At 42.5% G+C, this 17199-nt stretch overlaps 1 protein-coding gene across 1 annotated transcript; it reads right to left on the bottom strand.

Moving 5' to 3' along the window:
- Nucleotides 1–31: 31 nt before the first annotated feature.
- On the bottom strand, nt 32–16389 carry LOC134635773 (E3 ubiquitin-protein ligase RNF19A). The gene is made up of 9 exons (XM_063485311.1): nt 15390–16389; nt 6706–6914; nt 6412–6556; nt 5935–6097; nt 4685–4799; nt 4224–4385; nt 3434–3647; nt 3184–3327; nt 32–2809 (listed from the first exon to the last, which is right to left on the bottom strand). The coding sequence occupies exons 1-9, from the start codon at nt 16097–16099 to the stop codon at nt 2002–2004; spliced, it is 2670 nt and encodes an 889-aa protein (XP_063341381.1). The 5' UTR covers nt 16100–16389; the 3' UTR covers nt 32–2001.
- Between the last annotated feature and the right edge of the window lie 810 nt (nt 16390–17199).

Genomic DNA, 17199 nt, shown 5'->3' with positions numbered 1-17199 from the left:
TATTAACTTAAAAACTGGGAAACCGTAAACATTTCATATATAGTTGTTTTTTTATTTTATTTTTTTGATATGCATTTACACGCATATAGTAAAGCAAATTACCAAACAAATATACAAATACCTTATGCAATTCTGCACAAATTACAAATTATATCTGGCACTAGTGTTCAACTTAGGATTGAGAAACTGGAATTTGGGTGAAGAATGAGAAACCGAACAAAGGGGGAAGAACAAAACTGTTTTTCTGTAATGCAGGGAGGGAATGCAGCATGAAGCCGAATCCACCGAACCAAAGTGTTCATTCAGTAACAGACCTGGGTCAGGATACCATTCAATGGTTGAGGTTCACCTGAGCTGACTCGGTGGCCCCCAGTAAAGCAGACCACGGAGCGGTAAACACAGGCTTAAGCAAACACTCTGAAATAAAGAAGAACTTAACTTCAAGTCTGCTCAGCAGCACCGATTGGCAACACAAACAGGAACTCACAGGACAAATCAATAAGGAAGGTAACCATTAACCAACCTCTGCATCCCCATTAACCTTTGTGCATTGCAAAACATCAATGTCATAAGAAATACAGGTAACAGTGCAGGTGCCTCGGGCCGTTGTACAGCCCTGGTTATTTGCGTAGCATTTGTGAAGCATGTACAAAAACAGCAGTCTGTGTGTCTGTATAATTTCGGATCATATCATTCATCCCTGTGGTTTCAAAAGGATGCACAATACTGCATCTACAGCTGACAAGTCAAAGGTTTAAGATTTAACAAGAGCCTGAGTGCTGTCTTTGGTAGGCAATTGAAAAGTCTTCATTTACCACATCTACCATAGGATGTTGTGTATGTGAATGAGCATCCCTCCTACACAGTCAGACATTCTGCAATGAGTTGTTGTGGTTGTTGGTTGGAATCTAGAAGACACGGTGGAGATAAACGGAACACAAACAGCTTCTTGAAGGCACCATGAGTTAACAAAGAAAGATATCAAAGCTCTCTCTTACTCAGTGAGGCGAAACCATCAGCCTGAATAAATCACCTTTCAACAGGACAAAGTTTCTTTGTACAATTTCACAGAATTGACCAACCCATTGGTTAATGTTATTATAATGACTTTAAGCATTATCTCAACATCTACGGCCTTCCAGAGACCTTTTGTCAAATCAAAAAATAGCCCCCACCCACACCCTCAACATCTATCATTACAAACTTTCCACAGAGCAAGATGAGGCCCAGGCTTCCTGAGTCACCTTAGTGCTAGAACAAGCACTCAATTAGGCTACAGGTCTCAAATCGTTTCTTAGCGAGCTGCTAAAGAACCATCAAGCACCATCTCCCACAATGGGACAATAGCTGTGTGTGCATCCATTTAAAAACAATCTCAGTTGTTTTTAAGTCAGTTTTAGAGCTAAAATGATTCAGGACATTGAGCCCAGGCCTTGGTCTTATACAATTTCATTTCAAACACAGATCCATGACAAAAAACAACCAGTCTAATAATAAATACAGATGAGAACTCTCAGGTTCCCTCTGTTAACTAATACGTGTAGGGGAAAATAAAATAAGTTGTATTGCCTTGTCCCTGCTTGGTTAACTTCTCTTATGGTGTTGCATCCAGACAGTAGGGCCAAAATCAAATACTAGCAAAACTGGCACAGTGGTTTTCTTTTAGTCTACACAGATAAATCTGACACACCCGAGTCAGTGGGTTGCCTTCTGTTACAGGTGGCCAGTGAGTGACAAAAATGTGTCAGCAGCTTATGGGTCGCACAGGGAGAAACATCAGCATTCATAACCTTAAAATTTCTCACGCGGCTGCACTGCAGAAGCCTTTTTTAATACTTCACTCAGTGGCTGCTTTTCAACCGTGGATGTCCAATCCAAAAGTAACATGTCCCCTTTACAAGGGAATAACAGAAAATGCAGGTTAAACTTTAAGCTAGGATTGTTATGTTAGTGAAAAGGATGTTGAAACAATGTGTGTGCAGCACTTATGGTATTGAGATTTTAAATATCAGTCTGTATACAGGAGTTCTTGGGCTGATGCTGCGTCTGGGCTGGCTGTTGTGGTTGATGATGCTGGGTGTTGTTGTTGTTGGTTTCCTTCAACATCTCTCCGGTGTTGCTGTGAGAGTCCAGCTCAGTGGGGCACACCAGGTTGACATTCTCCTCTGCTATGAAGCAGAGAGGGGGGAGCTCTGTGCCGTGACCCAGGGAGGACGTGGTGGAGGTGGGGGAGTTGGGGGTGGCCACAGCACTCTGTCCCTGGGAGGAGGATGAAGAAGTGGGGCAGGTCTCCAGGCGGTCGTTCTCCACTTCAGGCAGGGGGCTGACTGTGGCAAAGCGCGTGTGGTAGTCGCCACCGCTGGAGCCATGGCTACACGAGGTCTTCATGCTCTCCAGGTCGGAGCAGCTGAACTCAGAGAAGTGGCTGGAGTGGGAGTCGGCCACTGATGGCAGGCTGCCGCTCAGCGAAGGAGAGTCGAACTCTGAGGAGTTGGTGCTGCGCTGCTCCAGCAGCTGAGCATCCATGTCCTCCCGTGTCTCATTGATCTTTGTGCCTCCTCCCCCTTTCTTCCGCAGCTTGCCTTTGCTCTTCTTGCCCCCCGAGCTGGAGGAGGAGGAGCAGGAGGCCTCTTTGGCCCACTTAGTGGAGGTTCCTTTGCCCTCTGCAGAGGTGCAGCCGTTAGAGGGACAGGTCCAGCCGCAGCGACCAACGTGGCTGCCGTCATCAATGCTGCTGCTGCCGCTGTGATGCCGTAGTTTGCCAGGTTTGGATTCAATGTCAACCTGCACCTCCATACTGTTCCCATCTCTGGAAGAAGAGAGGACACAGGAAACATGAGTTGCATGTAGTTTATGTTTAGCACAATTAAGCATCAGAGGGCTGTTCTTCATAACATATAGTGACTATAGATTCTAGATGACCATTTTATCTTTGAATAGCACTAGCCTAATTTTTTACCAACTAGTACAATAGGCTAGAAATTAGGCTAGGTTCAAAACATGATGATATAAGCAATAATACTTTGTGTTCAGTTGACGCAAGCAGAGGTGTACAGTAATACAGGTATTATTCACTAATCCACTGCATCTCTTTCACACTATGAAGCTACAAAGAACTGGATTAAACATGCTAACGAACAGAAGACCATGCTTTCTCGACTTATCCAAACCTATGATGCTCACCTGTCAAGAGGCATGTAGGCATTGAGAATGGATCCAGCCATTGCTTTGGTGCTAGCATTGTCGCTGACTGTTCCCAGGCTCACTGTGCCAGACTCGCCACTAAGACTGCAGCGCTCCTTCTGCACATCAGCCTGCACCTCCAGCCTGACAACAGAGAGAGAGAGAGAGAGAGAGAGAAAATAAGACAATGACAATGCAAGAGAGCACACTGAAGTCACAACCACATTTAAATATTGCAGCACACATTTACCTGTTCAGATAATTGACCATGGCACTGCCAGACAGGCTGCCGGTGATGCTGGCTCCAGCCAGGGCCATGGTGGAGGCCGTCTCACTCAGGTTGTCCCTAATGGCCCCCAGACGGTCCATGTGGCTGCCGCTTGCACTCAGGCTGCCTGTCAACCCACCTACACTGCCTTCACCTATACTGGGGTTGTTCCTGGTGTCTGCGACTGATGTAGTATCTACACAGAACATGAAGCAAAACAAAATAATATATCATCGTGGAATTAAAAAAACAAACAAAAAAAACATATCAAACAAATCAGTTTGTTCATCCGTCTGTTCTTTGCTTATCTTGTTGACAGGTTTTCACTGAAGATTCTCTTCAGTCTTAGCTTATGTATTATAAGTGCAGTGCCAAGTATGAGGATGTGGCTCTGTATGTGGGTGAAGGGGCAGTCAGGCACATTTGTATGGCTCTCTTTAACTTAACTCTTTAACTTAAACCATCACAAGTTAGTGTCCAACCCTAACCCTTACCTAAAACTAGCATTTTAATCCTCAAACACACCTTTGAAGTGTGAAAAGAGGAAAAATGTAAAATAAAAGTATACTGCCAAGTACACTTTTCAAAGCAACTGTAGGCCTGGAAAAGTGAAGAGGCAGAGGAAGAACAGTTTACTGTGGAAGGAAAGAGTACTTGCCATCAGTGAAGCAAGCAAAAGATCTTATTTACAAATAGTGTTGATTGGCATAACACGCTCTCTTGGTTTTGGGTGGTGGGCTAGATCAGATCGGGACTGGAAATCGAACCTTACCAGCGGCAGCTGCCCCGCTCCCAACGTTCATGTCATTCTCATCATCAAACTCGATGCGAACTCCCTTCCCGTTCCCAGCGGAGACACCACACCCACCACTACGGCACAGAGAGATGGGTACCACGCCGTACACATATGCAAGCATGATAGGAACTCCAATGCCTAAGAGGTGAAAGAGTCGAGAGACATAGACACACCAGGGTCAAATAAGGTCAGAGCACTAAAACAATAAAAATAAAAAACATAACAGACCATCACTCTTTGATCTTTCCCATGTTTACAAAATAGCTAATGAGAAATGATGAGTGAAAATAAACTTTTGCATAATCTGAACTTGAACATTAAACAGAAGAAATTCCTGATTCCAACTAAGTCAAACACAGGCACAGCATGTCATTAAAGATCTCCAGAGAAAAGAGAACTAGAGAGTTAGGAGGGTGCAGGTTAGAGCACAGACTGACCGACAGTGACTGCAGCCACTACTGGAGACACGATGACAGACAGAGTCACCCCACCAGCGATCACCAGGTTCCTCTTGTGGTTGGAAATATCTTTGCCTTCGTAGCGGTTATGGATCTGAGAGAGAAAAGTGGCACAAATGTGAGAGACACATTTAGAGGAGAGTGAACTCGCACTTAACGTATGAGCTGAGGCCTCAAAGGCACCACTGAAAAAGTATGATAAACAGTGTTGTTGTGGAGCAGATTTCTACAATAAAAATAAAAATGCTTATTGTTTGCCTCTTACCTTTTGGTTGCTCCTCAGAAATTATTTTAGAGGCACTGGTCATGTAAAGCAATACTGCGACAACTTTACTGAGCTACTGTTGCAGGAGACAGAACTCTTGTCTGCCTATCTGTCTTTTGGTGTAAATTTTTACTACCATTAACTTCCTCTTTAAGAAACCACAAATGAGACAACTCTTTGATGAATGCAGTTTCTTTAGGTTGGCTGACATTTTCTTTGTTGCATTCTTTTCTTTTGCACTGCCCGCATCTCATTGCAGAAACAATACAAATGTGGTAGTGCTAGTGGCAAAAAGCCCCTATAAAACACCTGGGAGAATGGTTCAAAGATATCTATATTGACTTTGGAGCTTGTGCAGTGTAAGTGATTCATGTTCAGATGTTTCGTGTATGTTGTGATCACTTTTGAATGTGCTCTGGATGTTTGCAGAGAAGAAAAGTCAGTTGGCTCAAGATTCTTGTTGGCAGGCTTTCGTGGGGAATTTTGGAGACCAACTGGTTTCATTTTATTGTAATGTGAAGTTCTTATTCTAAACCGATCCCGACTTGTGAGTAACACAAAACAAGTTCACATATACACAGACACACAGGTTAGTAACACATGACTGTTGCTGGCTCGGATCAACTCCAGAGTCTGGGAAAATGAGATGACTGAGCGTACATTGGCCGGTCAGTAGAACTAGCTGGTTACTGATTGTTGCAGTGATTGTTTCTGGCTACTCGCCATGTTTACTTTGATTGCTGACAGCAGTGACATGAATAAGGTTATGCAACAAGCATGTGGACATTCTGAAAGGATTAAAGGGTACATGCAACACTAAGAATTAATTATGACTTTATAATACTATAAATCTACATAGAGACACATCCCAATAATAAACGAAATCCGTGTAGTAAAAACTATGAGCAGGAAAATTGAAATATATCCCAAACTACTGTGTAGGTATGTGTGTGCAAGGCCTTACCTTCCTTCCCACATATACAGGAATACCAATAATCATGGCAGGGATAGCTATGCCTGCAATGAGTGCAATGCCAACAGGGGCACCCACGAGTGTTCCCAGTTGCCAAAGAATCTTCTTCTTTCTGCTCCACGGCTTCTTTCCCCAGAAAGTACAGCCTGATGGACTGAGAGAGGTAAAGACGAGCAGAAACAGTGAGAAATGTTCACAGGAAGAACAAGCGCTGGATAGCCTTCTAATCTCAGGTACCAATCTGGAAACAAAAGTTAACCAGCAAATAAACAGTGGAACAACTATTAACTATGTGCTGTAGTTATAGGGTGTCACATGACCAACAGGTTTTCATCACAGCAGGATCTTTTTTCTTTTTTTTTTTCAATTGCTAAATTCTTAAAATACTTGTAGTAAAACCGTTGGTCCAACAGCATGTACTTTATGTCTATTAGTATATACTGTATATGTATGTGTTAAGATGCTTACCTCAGGTAGTGCAAGTCTGAGATCTCTTTCATGCAGAGCCAACAGAACTCGCAGCCACAGACAGCGCACGTCATGTGGTTACAGCTGCCATCATTCATCTTGATGATGTAAGCAGCACAGCGTGGACACGGCTTGATGTCATCAGCTAGAAGTAACAACAGAGTATGATTTACAACAGTGAAATGTGGGTTAGGGAATGCTCATTGAGGACTGATGATCAGCGTTGTCTTCTTTTGTTTGTTTTTTTTCCTTCTCCTAATAAGCGTGTTGTGTAAAATCGTTAAGTTAGCCCACCTGCAGCTCCACTCTCTTGACTGTAGTTGAGGGAGGATGAGCGCACCGTTCTGAGGCGGAGGCTCTGGGCTCTTTGCTGGCGTGCTGCGTCACAGGTCTGGTTGGGATGCCACAGCTGCTTACAGTGGTAACAGAACTCTGTGCCGCAGCCCTCCCTCCCACAGGTGAGCTTCGGACAGCTGGCACACCCGAAGGCAATAACTGCATACCTGCCAGGGGACGCACAAACAAAGTCATAAGGCAAAGTCTATACATGCCAAATGTTGAGGCTTCTGGTTCTAGAAGGATTTTACTATGAAGGAAAACAACTGCATCATACAGAAGCAGCAAAATGTTTCTAACCAGAATTTTAGACAAAAATTCAAGTGATGAAAATGAAGATGCTGAAAATTAAGCTGACATTTGAGAAAAGGTCATGTAGAATGGTGTTCTTTTTTTTTTTTTTTTTTTTACTCGAACTCTGCAGCAGGAAGTCCTATGGTGGCTTAAAAAAAAAAAAAAAAAGTATGTTCCTGTATCTACTCCATCGTCTCACAAGTACATTTTTCTGAGAGGAATTATGCTTTAGCCATCTTCAATAACTCTCTTGAATATCTGTGACTGTTTGGTTGCCTTACAACAGTTTTTGCCACTCCCAAGGAAAGCCACTAAGATTGTAATAAAAATATTTTAACCATTTTTCTTAAATCATTTACTCATGCAGTTTTAAACAGCCAGATATAAAACAGAAAAACACTTCTATTGACTAACTGAAGTAGTTACCTCCAGGGCTAAAAAAGAAACTAGGTGCCAAAAACTGCAGTTTATCTAATAAAAACTTAAGTCTAGGTCAAAAAGTGAATCAACGCCCATAACTTGAACTGACAGATGTCCCACTACAGGCAGCTGGATACGATGTCTCACCTCCGCTAACTACACCTTATGCTGTTTGTGTTTCTTGGAATAATATGCAGGGCTCTAGACTAACTTTTTGCCATGGGCGAAAACTTTAAAAAGTTAGGCGCACCGGCACAAAAGTTAGGCGCACTCAAATTTTTCAACCGCATTACTTAACACCGCAGTTTTACATGTGCACTTTTTTGGGGGGGGGAGTTGCAGTCCATACAGACAATATTCATTTCTAAATTATTAACTAACAATCTTGTGCTTAAAGTGCTTTGTCAATATTGTAGAAAATGTTAAACTTAATCATCTCGGCCTCCTCTGACGACCTGTTTGCTGTTGCATGCTGCTGAAAGGCAGTGGGGAGAGGGGACACTTGGGCAGTGCATTTATTGCAGCATATAATGTGTTTTCTGGATACACTGTGCTTTTTCAGCATTCAAAGATTGATGGCACCGTGTCAGAGCACTGGCTATGAATTTCAGACGGATCAGGCCTTAACTTAACAAAAAAGTTATCAATAGTTCTTTTCATCTTTTCTTATTACCCACAGCTACATCCACTTCTGTCAGGCCTAGGCTGGTCACTAGGCCTGGGTATCATCACTGATTTCTATAATCCATTCGATTCCGGTTCTCAAAGTCCTGATTCGATTCAATTTAGCCTCAGACAGTCAGAAATATTATAATTCTGATCATTTATCAGTACTGATACATGTGAGACTTCATCAGAATTCTGAACATCACAGCAGATGCCTTTGTGTGAAAGTAACTGAGAATAAAACACAGAAAAACATGAAGGAGATTTTTCTGGCCTGGCTTTTTATAGCAGATAACCTTAAAAATATTCTGCAATATTTTGCAATTTCACATAATTTTAAAAAGTTTACATTTCTTCAGTATTGAACAGCAGAAATTAGGCTTTCTTGTCCGAGGTCATTTAAGCGAAAAAAAAAAAGAAAAAAAGAAAAAGGCAACGGCCGACAGCGCTGTAAACAACGGTAGACTGGTGGGTAATAAGCGAATGAATAATGCAGAAAACAGAGATTTGAGACGGGAAACTGTTCTTGAAGTACACTGAGAGAGAGAGAGAGAGAGCTGTGCATGAAGTCTGATTTTGATCGTGCTGGAAGTAAAACAGCCAAAGTCAGAGGGAATTCATGACGACATTGAGCAAATGTGAAGCGTAGTTTGCTGCTTCTTTTGCCGCTGGCTCGGTGAATTTTGGTTGGAGAGACAAAACCTGCAGCTCAGAATCAGCGCAAAAAGACGTAAACACAGCGCGGACCCGACGCATCAGAATCGGTGCACTCCGACAGCGTGTCCGTCTACGTGCTGTCGGGTGAGAAAGCCGAGAAAGAGAAAGCTGATTCTGATGCGTCGGGTCCGCTCTGTGTTTACGTCTTTGTGTGGAGTCCGTGTACCTGCTCTCATTTACTGTTTGGTGGTTGTTGAAATAGTTTTGTGAGCTTTGATCTGAGATTCTGGCGTTTCTGACAAAACACAGTTATATTTAAAAGTCAATTCAGGATTTAATGAATCGATATCGCTTTATTCAAGCTACTCACCTCCCTCTTCCAAATGCACTTTCAACTGGACCACGGCCAATCAGAGAGGTGCCGCCCCTGACTATCTCTGATTGGTTTAGCCCACGACAGTGGCATAATATGTGTCTGTTGTTGACCACACGGAGAGTTGCAGAGATTTTTTTTTGTTTTTGTTACCCGAACATTTTTTTTTAGTCGCACCACTGAAAAATTTGGTCGCATTTGCGACCAAATTGGTCGCACTCTAGAGCCCTGATATGGCCTGCTGTGAGGTACAGACCACCCAAGAAGCTGCTAGTAAAGAAAAGGAGGAAAAAAAACCCAAACAAACATTATGAGATAAATTTAGAAAAAGTCTAATAGGTCCCCTTTAGGAGGATGGAGTATCTTATGTAGTTCAGGCAGTGTTACGGTATAAAATCTGGGCCAGAATTTATAGCTGTTGTCTGCCTTATCTGGTTTCTTTACTAACCTTTTCTCCAACAATGCATGTCAGACACAGTAACAGCGGAAGTGAAATAATGCATGTTTTAACACAACAGTCTTGAGCCCTTGCAAAGAGACGACGGTAAAAACTAAGAAAGTAAAAAGCTTAAAGATGACAGCTGCAAAATACCAGCTAGCCAATTTCTTGGGGAAACCCAAGAGTGTGTGACATGGTTATATCCGAGCGTAGCAGAAGTCTCCCAGACCCTCTGGGACTGACCCAAGGATCAAGTTTCAATCACAGAGAGCCTGGGAGACTTCCTCTACTGGGGATCGGTGTACTCTGTTGAGAACTGTGTTTACAATGCAGACAGAATCACAGCGACATGCATGTCTCATTTAAAATGATATGCACTTAGCACTATTCAGCCTAAGTACTGTAGAGATAGCACAGCAAATGGCCTCAAACTCCCTGTCATGCAACTAATCTCACCAATCTTGAGACTGCTAAATGAGCCACAGGAACAACATGAAAAGTTGCATTCACTTAAACATTATCAAAATCAATGGATCTGTTAAGCTTCCTACATCTCCACTTCTTCTGAAAATGCAGAAGCAGTGTCCATAACCTCTAACCTGCAGGGGGGGAAAGGGCCAGAGCATAGAAAAGCAGCAGGAAAAGGGGAACATGAAAATGGATGGAAACTGGAGATTCCTCTGAACCAAAATGAGGGGGAAAATATCTAAGCCTCATAAATATCTAAGCCTACAAGAATGAAACATTTCTTTTCTACAAACATGGAGAAAAAATGAATAAGTGGCTAATGACAATAAAACACAGACAAATTCAAAGACTTTTTGTGATCACACACTACAGTACAGAATTAATAGCCAAGCAACCAGATGGCCACTATAAGCTGTAAAGTAATCTGCATAAAGGTTGCAGCTCCAACTGATAAATGTCATTCTGATTTGATTTATAATTTCCCGCCCATTGGTCTTGTGTTCTGAAAGGAAAAGAAAGAATAAACTTTGTTCTACAGATTGAAAGAGACATTAGCTGAAGACACAGCTGATGACAGTAAAACACCAGCAATAGCAAATAAGTCACACACTAATGTAAAAGTGGCAAATGCTATACGGTATCACATGTCCAGCTGTACATATTTCTAATCAGGAAAATTACTCCAAGATTAAAGTCTACTTGCGTCTTGTGCTACCTTAGCTGAGGTGAATGGAAAAAACAATTAAAAAAAAAAAGAACTAAACAAAAACAAACACGTCATGCCACCTTTAACTCCTACATTGAAACTGGTATTATGGCCAAGTTTACAAAACAGGACATCCAAGGGGAGAAATCACACATACTAAGCTTTGAAGGTTACTAGGGATTCAGAACAAAGTACAAACAGTACTTTAAGAAAGTCTGAAGGGATGAATTCTTTTTCTTTTCTCTTTTTTTTTTCAGACCTCAAACAATTCCTGGAAGAAAAGGAAATGGCTGAGAGAGAGCAAGAGTCTTTCACCATGATACAGAGAAACCTGCTTATGGACAATGATTTTCCTAAATAGGTGAGTAGTTAAAACAACTTGTGTTGCGTTGTTTCTTAATATACAAAAAGGGGAAAAATGAACTGTATTTCAAAATTCCACGTCACATATTTGGCGTTGCGAGGAAATTAACATTTCAGCCATTTTTCCATAAATGTCAAATATGGACTTCTGAACTGTCTGCAGTTAAGAAATTGTAGATAGATGTCCTCTCAGAACCATATTAATGAGCTGTTGATTTGATCTGTCAGTGAGTGACAGTCACTGACCCTACAGGGCCTCTACAAACGCAGTGACAGTTGGGGGGAGGGGGCTGGGTGGAAGCAGGCCAATGAGCCGTCACTCAGGAAGAGAAGGATTAAACAGGAAAAACAGCCCAGCACCACTGGATTACTGGAGAAGGGACAAGGAGCGAGTCACAGAGATAGAGCTGAAGTAAATATGTTCAGACAGAAAGACGGGGGGTTAATAATGACTGACCATAGCAAATCAAAATAAATGGAGTATTACATACAAAATGAGTCAAGTCAATGATCAGTTTCCACCATAACATCTTAATGAACAGAATATCCTCGTGATGAAAATGATTTACTGCCAGAGAGGACCACAGTAGTGCAGCATTCAGCATACCGTTTTATTAAAATCTCTCCATTTATGCAACAATACTTATTTCCTGGAAATTATTTTTATTTAATTCCTTCATTGCCAGATATATGTATTCGAATAATCAAAAATTCAATGCTCCTGTACACTTGAAAAGGACCGATTAAGATTAAGCTGACACAATAATATACAAAATCAGACTTACCCTTTTTGGCCCAATTTTTCAATTTTCTTGGACACCTTTAATTTAGGTGTTTTTTTATATTAATCTAGAGTTACCCAATCACTCTTCACCTGCTGTAAAGCCAGTCCTAAAAGTGAACATGAAACATGTATTAAGTCTAATTTACACTCAGAAACTGCCACAGATTTACCCCTGTCTGTGAAGCTGGATTTATAACATAACATGTAATAGTTATGCTGCAAAATGTTTGGATGTGCTTGGAAAAACAAAGACTATTTTATTGCACTGACATCTTGCTTTGCCAGGTAACTGCAGTGCTCAGCACACCTGACCCTAAGGACAAAAATTCAAACTGTGTCTGACTCTAGCTTGCTGGTCTGGTCAACCACTGGTGTACTTGACTCTAACAGGCTCTCCTCAATACTGACCTCATTCATAGAGTCCTCTACAAACCCTAGCATTAGAGCTAATAGGTGGATTTTTCCGTTTCTCTTCAGCTAGCCGAATAACGATTAACCACTTACTGCTTAAGCAACAGAGCGTGAAAATGGAAAGTATATCTCCTGTTTTTTAACACGACAAAAGTGATCCCCTTGTACTGCTTTTTAGTTTTAGCTTCCTTGTTTTCTACCGAGTTACCAGTTCTGTACTGACACAATGGCGCTACATGTGGTCTAAAAACTTTAAATGCTTTTTTTCATAAATCCAGCTTCACAGACAGTGTTAAGTCTATGACAGTGTAAATTAGCCTTAGTATATGTGGTGTTTCACGTGTACTTTAAGCAGTATCCACACAGGAAGTGACTTGATGACCAGAGACCACAGAAAGTGAACGACATTCTGTGACTTCAAGCAACTATGCTTAACAGGGCTCTAGAGTTCGACAGATAACCTTAAAAATATTCTGCAATATTCTGCAATTTTGCATAATTTTAAGAAGTTTAAATTTCTTCAGTATTGAACAGCAGAAATTAGGCTTTCTTGTCGGACGTCATTTACATGAAAAAAGAAAAAGACAGCGCTGTAAACAACGGTAGACTGGTGGGTAATAAGCGAATGAATAATCCAGAAAACAGATTTGAGACGGGAAACTGTTCTTGAAGTACACACAGGGAGCTGTGTAGGAAGTGTAATTTTTATCGTGGGGAAGCAAAACAGCAAAAGTCAGAGGGAATTCATGACGACATTGATCAAATGTGAAGCGTAGTTTGCTGCTTCTTTTGCTGCTGGCTCGGCGAATTTTGGTTGGAGAGACAAAACCTGCAGCTCAGAATCAGCGCAAAAAGACGTAAACACAGAGCGACCCGACGCATCAGAATCGCTAAGCTCCGACAGCGTGTCCGTCTGCGGGCCGTCCGGTGAGAAAGCCGTGGTGCGACTAAAGAAAAACATTTGGTCGCACCGGTGCGACCAAATGTTACCAACACTTGGTCGTACCTGTTTGGGTAACAAAAAAAAAAATCTCTGCAACTCCGTGTGGTCAACAACAGACACACATTATGCCCCTATCGTGGACTAAACCAATCAGAGATAGTCAGGGGCGGGACCTCTCTGATTGGCCGTGGTCCAGTGGAAAGTGCAGGTAGAAGAGGGAGGTGAGTAGCTTTAATAAGGCGATATCAATTCATTAACGGATTCCACACAAAGACGTAAACACAGAGCGACCCGACGCATCAGAATCAGCTTTGTCTTTCTCGGCTTTCTCACCGGACGGCCCGCAGACGGACACGCTGTCGGAGCTTAGCGATTCTGATGCGTCGGGCCGCTCTGTGTTTACGTCTTTTTGCGCTGATTCTGATTCTGAGCTGCAGGTTTTGTCTCTCCAACCAAAATTCGCCGAGCCAGCAGCAAAAGAAGCAGCAAACTACGCTTCACATTTGATCAATGTCGTCATGAATTCCCTCTGACTTTTGCTGTTTTGCTTCCCCACGATAAAAATTACACTTCCTACACAGCTCCCTGTGTGTACTTCAAGAACAGTTTCCCGTCTCAAATCTGTTTTCTGGATTATTCATTCGCTTATTACCCACCAGTCTACCGTTGTTTACAGCGCTGTCTTTTTCTTTTTTCATGTAAATGACGTCCGACAAGAAAGCCTAATTTCTGCTGTTCAATACTGAAGAAATTTAAACTTCTTAAAATTATGCAAAATTGCAGAATATTGCAGAATATTTTTAAGGTTATCTGTTATAAAAAGCCAGACCAGGAAAATCTCCTTCATGTTTTTCTGTGTTTTATTGTCAGTTACTTTGACACAAAGGCATCTACTGTGATGTTCACAATTCTGATGAAGTCTCACAAGTGTCAGTACTGATAAATGATCAGAATTATAATATTTCTGACTGTCTGAGGCTAAATTGAATCGAATCAGGACTTTGAGAACCGGAATCGAATGGATTATAGAAATCAGTGATGATACCCAGCTCTAGTGAGCAGCCTAGGCCTGACAGAAGTGGATGTAGCTGTGGGTAATAAGAAAAGATGAAAAGAACTATTGATAACTTTTGTGTTAAGTTAAGGCCTGATCTGTCTGAAATTCATAGCCAGCTCTGACACAGTGCCATCAATCTTTGAATGCTGAAAAAGCAGCAGTGTATCCAGAAAACACACTTCATGCTGCAATAAATGCACTGCCCAAGTGTCCCCTCTCCCCACTGCCTTTCAGCAGCAGGCAGCAGCAAACAGGTCGTCAGGCCAAGATGATGATTAAGTTTAACATTTTCTACAATATTGACAAAGCACTTTAAGCACAAGATTGTTAGTTAATAATTTAGAAATGAATATTGTCTGTATGGACTTCCCCCCAAAGAAGGTGCACATGTAAAACTGCGGTGTTAAGCGAAGCGGTTGAAAAATTTGAGTGCGCCTAACTTTTGTGCCGGTACGCCTAAATTTTTTAAGTTAGGCGTACCGGTGCGCCCATGTCAATCTCAAGGTGAGCAACTTAGGTGACATACAATAAGAAAGACAAACAGCAGATTGACAGCTGACCTGTTAGCAAATACACCAAAAGGTTAAAACAAAAAGGTCACAGTCATGCTTGCCGAGCAAATGACTTGCAGTGTGGATGCAGATTTAGACACTATGAAAAAAAGTTAATATTCCAACTATTCCAATATTTATTTATTTGATGATTATTAACTTCTTAATTTTTGGATTTGGATAACTTTTTTATTTTTTAAAAAGTAGAACTATTTACCATTTAGGTTTGACAGCATCATGTTTAACTTCACCCACACAGACACACACACTGACCCGGTGAGCACCCTCCCCCCCCCCCATGAGCAAGCAGCGAACTGAGATGCAGCGGAAACTGCACAACTAGCTTGTTTATAATTTAAGTAATGTCCAATTAGAAACAAGTCTCACACTCAGCAGCCGACTTGGGAACACAAAAACACACTGGACATTTGTTTGTCTTCACTGAGGGTGGTAACAAACTTTGAATTTCCATGGTCCACTAAATCCCAAGTATTTTAATTAACTACTTACCCACAGTCTGGTGCAGGACACCAGCGGCAGTCTGGGTCAGCCACCAGCCACCTCCTCAGCATGAATTCCTCATATTTCTCCATCAGTGCGCGGTCTCCCAGGATCATACGGATGTCGTGTGGGTTGAAGCGCTCTGAACACTCAGGGCAGCTAATGTTGACACGGGACTCTGAGATTTCAATGCGTAGGTACTGGCGCAGGCAATCAATGCAGGAGCGGTGGTGACAGGTCATGATGTCAGGGAAGCTCTCCCTGGAGTGACGCAGAAGGCACAGCGGGCACTCCAGTAGCTCTGCCCCAACCCCACCCCCTACCTTGGAGGATGAGGAGGTAGAGGAACAAGGCCCCGAGGCAGATGAGGTGGAGGCAGCAGCAGCAGCAGACGAGGCAGCTCCGGTCCCAGCCACAGCAAAGAAGGCAGAGTTCTTATCATTACACATCTCAGAGTGGATACTCTCAATACTGGCGATGCCATCCACCCCTCCTAGCCCTCCGGGTCCAGAATGCTGCAGGTCTCGGGACCTTTGGCGCCCTGATTTAGACTCTCGTCCTCGCCGCCTAAAAAGCGAGGCTAGGGAGAGACGCCTCTTTTTGGGGGCCTTCTTCACGGAGGGCAGAGAGATGGAGGAAGCAGTGGACTGCAGGTCCCGATCAGAACCCATTACCCCACCACTTCCACGCCCCAGCTGCTGGTGCTTTTGCAAGCTCATCTCTCCGGTGGGAGGGGAGGGATGCGCCAGTGGGGAGCCAGGGTTGGGTAGCCTGTCTCTCACATGGGCAGAAAGGTCTGGGATTTGGATGGGGCTTGGAGAGGGGGTAAGGTGGTGGACGGGGGAGGGAGAGGGGGAGGGGGATGGCGGGCCACGGTGGGGCGGTAGGGCTCCAGAGGGCCCTTCTGTGTTTAAGACATGATGGCTTCTCCTGATCAACCTCGTGGTCACATCTAATAGCCGGATTTTGGCGGAGGGGTGGGGGCCAACTGGTGTGAAACCGATGCAACAGAACCTAGAGAAAGCAAAAACAACACAGTATACTATAGTTTAGAAAAGATAAAGAGTCAAAGGATAAACAGTCTTGCTGGATGTTTAGTTCAAATTCTAAGAATTGAAAATTATTTAAAGACCATTTAACTTCCTCTAAAATCTGCTCTTTTGAGCTGTAGTATTCCTGTACAGCTGCTACCTGTTGACATTTTGCTTAGTCTGTATAACAGCTGCTAAAGATAGTTTTTCATAGCATAGTCTAAGTAATATGTTATACAAAGGGTCACCTTAGCCAACACAAAGATGGTTCTCTCATTATAAAAAGTAATGACTCATGTGACCTCTGAGTGTGTTTATGCTTTTAGTCATTTAGATGGCTTCTGACCTAATCTAATAGATGTTTTGTCGACTTAAAGGACCCATTATGGTCACTACAGTAGTCATGTCACTCACAGTGACAACAGTGATCACCATAACCCATAACCATTTATACAAGGGCATGGGTATCTGAAAGCAGTATTATCCAAAACAGCGGGTGTTACCACTCAGGCAAAACCTCCACATCAGGAGTAAAAGCAGCACAGACATCTCAAGTATTTTTCAGTTTTCTTCAGAAAGTCCACTTATTTAAAACTTTGTATCTAGGAATCATTGAGTTTTTCCAGTGATGTCGCATTGAAATGGGGGGGAAAAAAAACCTGACACAATCACAAAGTCATGTTTCCAAATTAGCTGCAGCAACCAGAGTGTGGCTTGGCCAGTGGCTGTGACATCACTTTTGGCACATAGTGCAGTTTACGAGGGCGAGAATGGCAAGCATAATAGGC

Source organism: Pelmatolapia mariae, linkage group LG10_11, assembly GCF_036321145.2.
Source record: "Pelmatolapia mariae isolate MD_Pm_ZW linkage group LG10_11, Pm_UMD_F_2, whole genome shotgun sequence".
NCBI classification, from domain to species: domain Eukaryota; kingdom Metazoa; phylum Chordata; class Actinopteri; order Cichliformes; family Cichlidae; genus Pelmatolapia; species Pelmatolapia mariae.
Note: the sequence above shows the minus strand (reverse complement) of the source record. Positions and strands in the feature narration are given on the sequence as shown.

What these genes read in the sequence shown, in the direction of transcription:
- LOC134635773 (XM_063485311.1), bottom strand. Translation starts at nt 16,099, where the DNA reads ATGAGCTTGCAAAAGCACCAGCAGCTGGGGCGTGGAAGTGGTGGGGTA. An exon ending in TCAAGAGAGTGGAGCTGCAG is followed by an intron (nt 6,557 to 6,705) that starts GTGGGCTAACTT and finishes TGTTACTTCTAG; the next exon opens with CTGATGACATCAAGCCGTGT. An exon ending in CTGTATATGTGGGAAGGAAG is followed by an intron (nt 4,800 to 5,934) that starts GTAAGGCCTTGC and finishes TTTCTCTCTCAG; the next exon opens with ATCCATAACCGCTACGAAGG.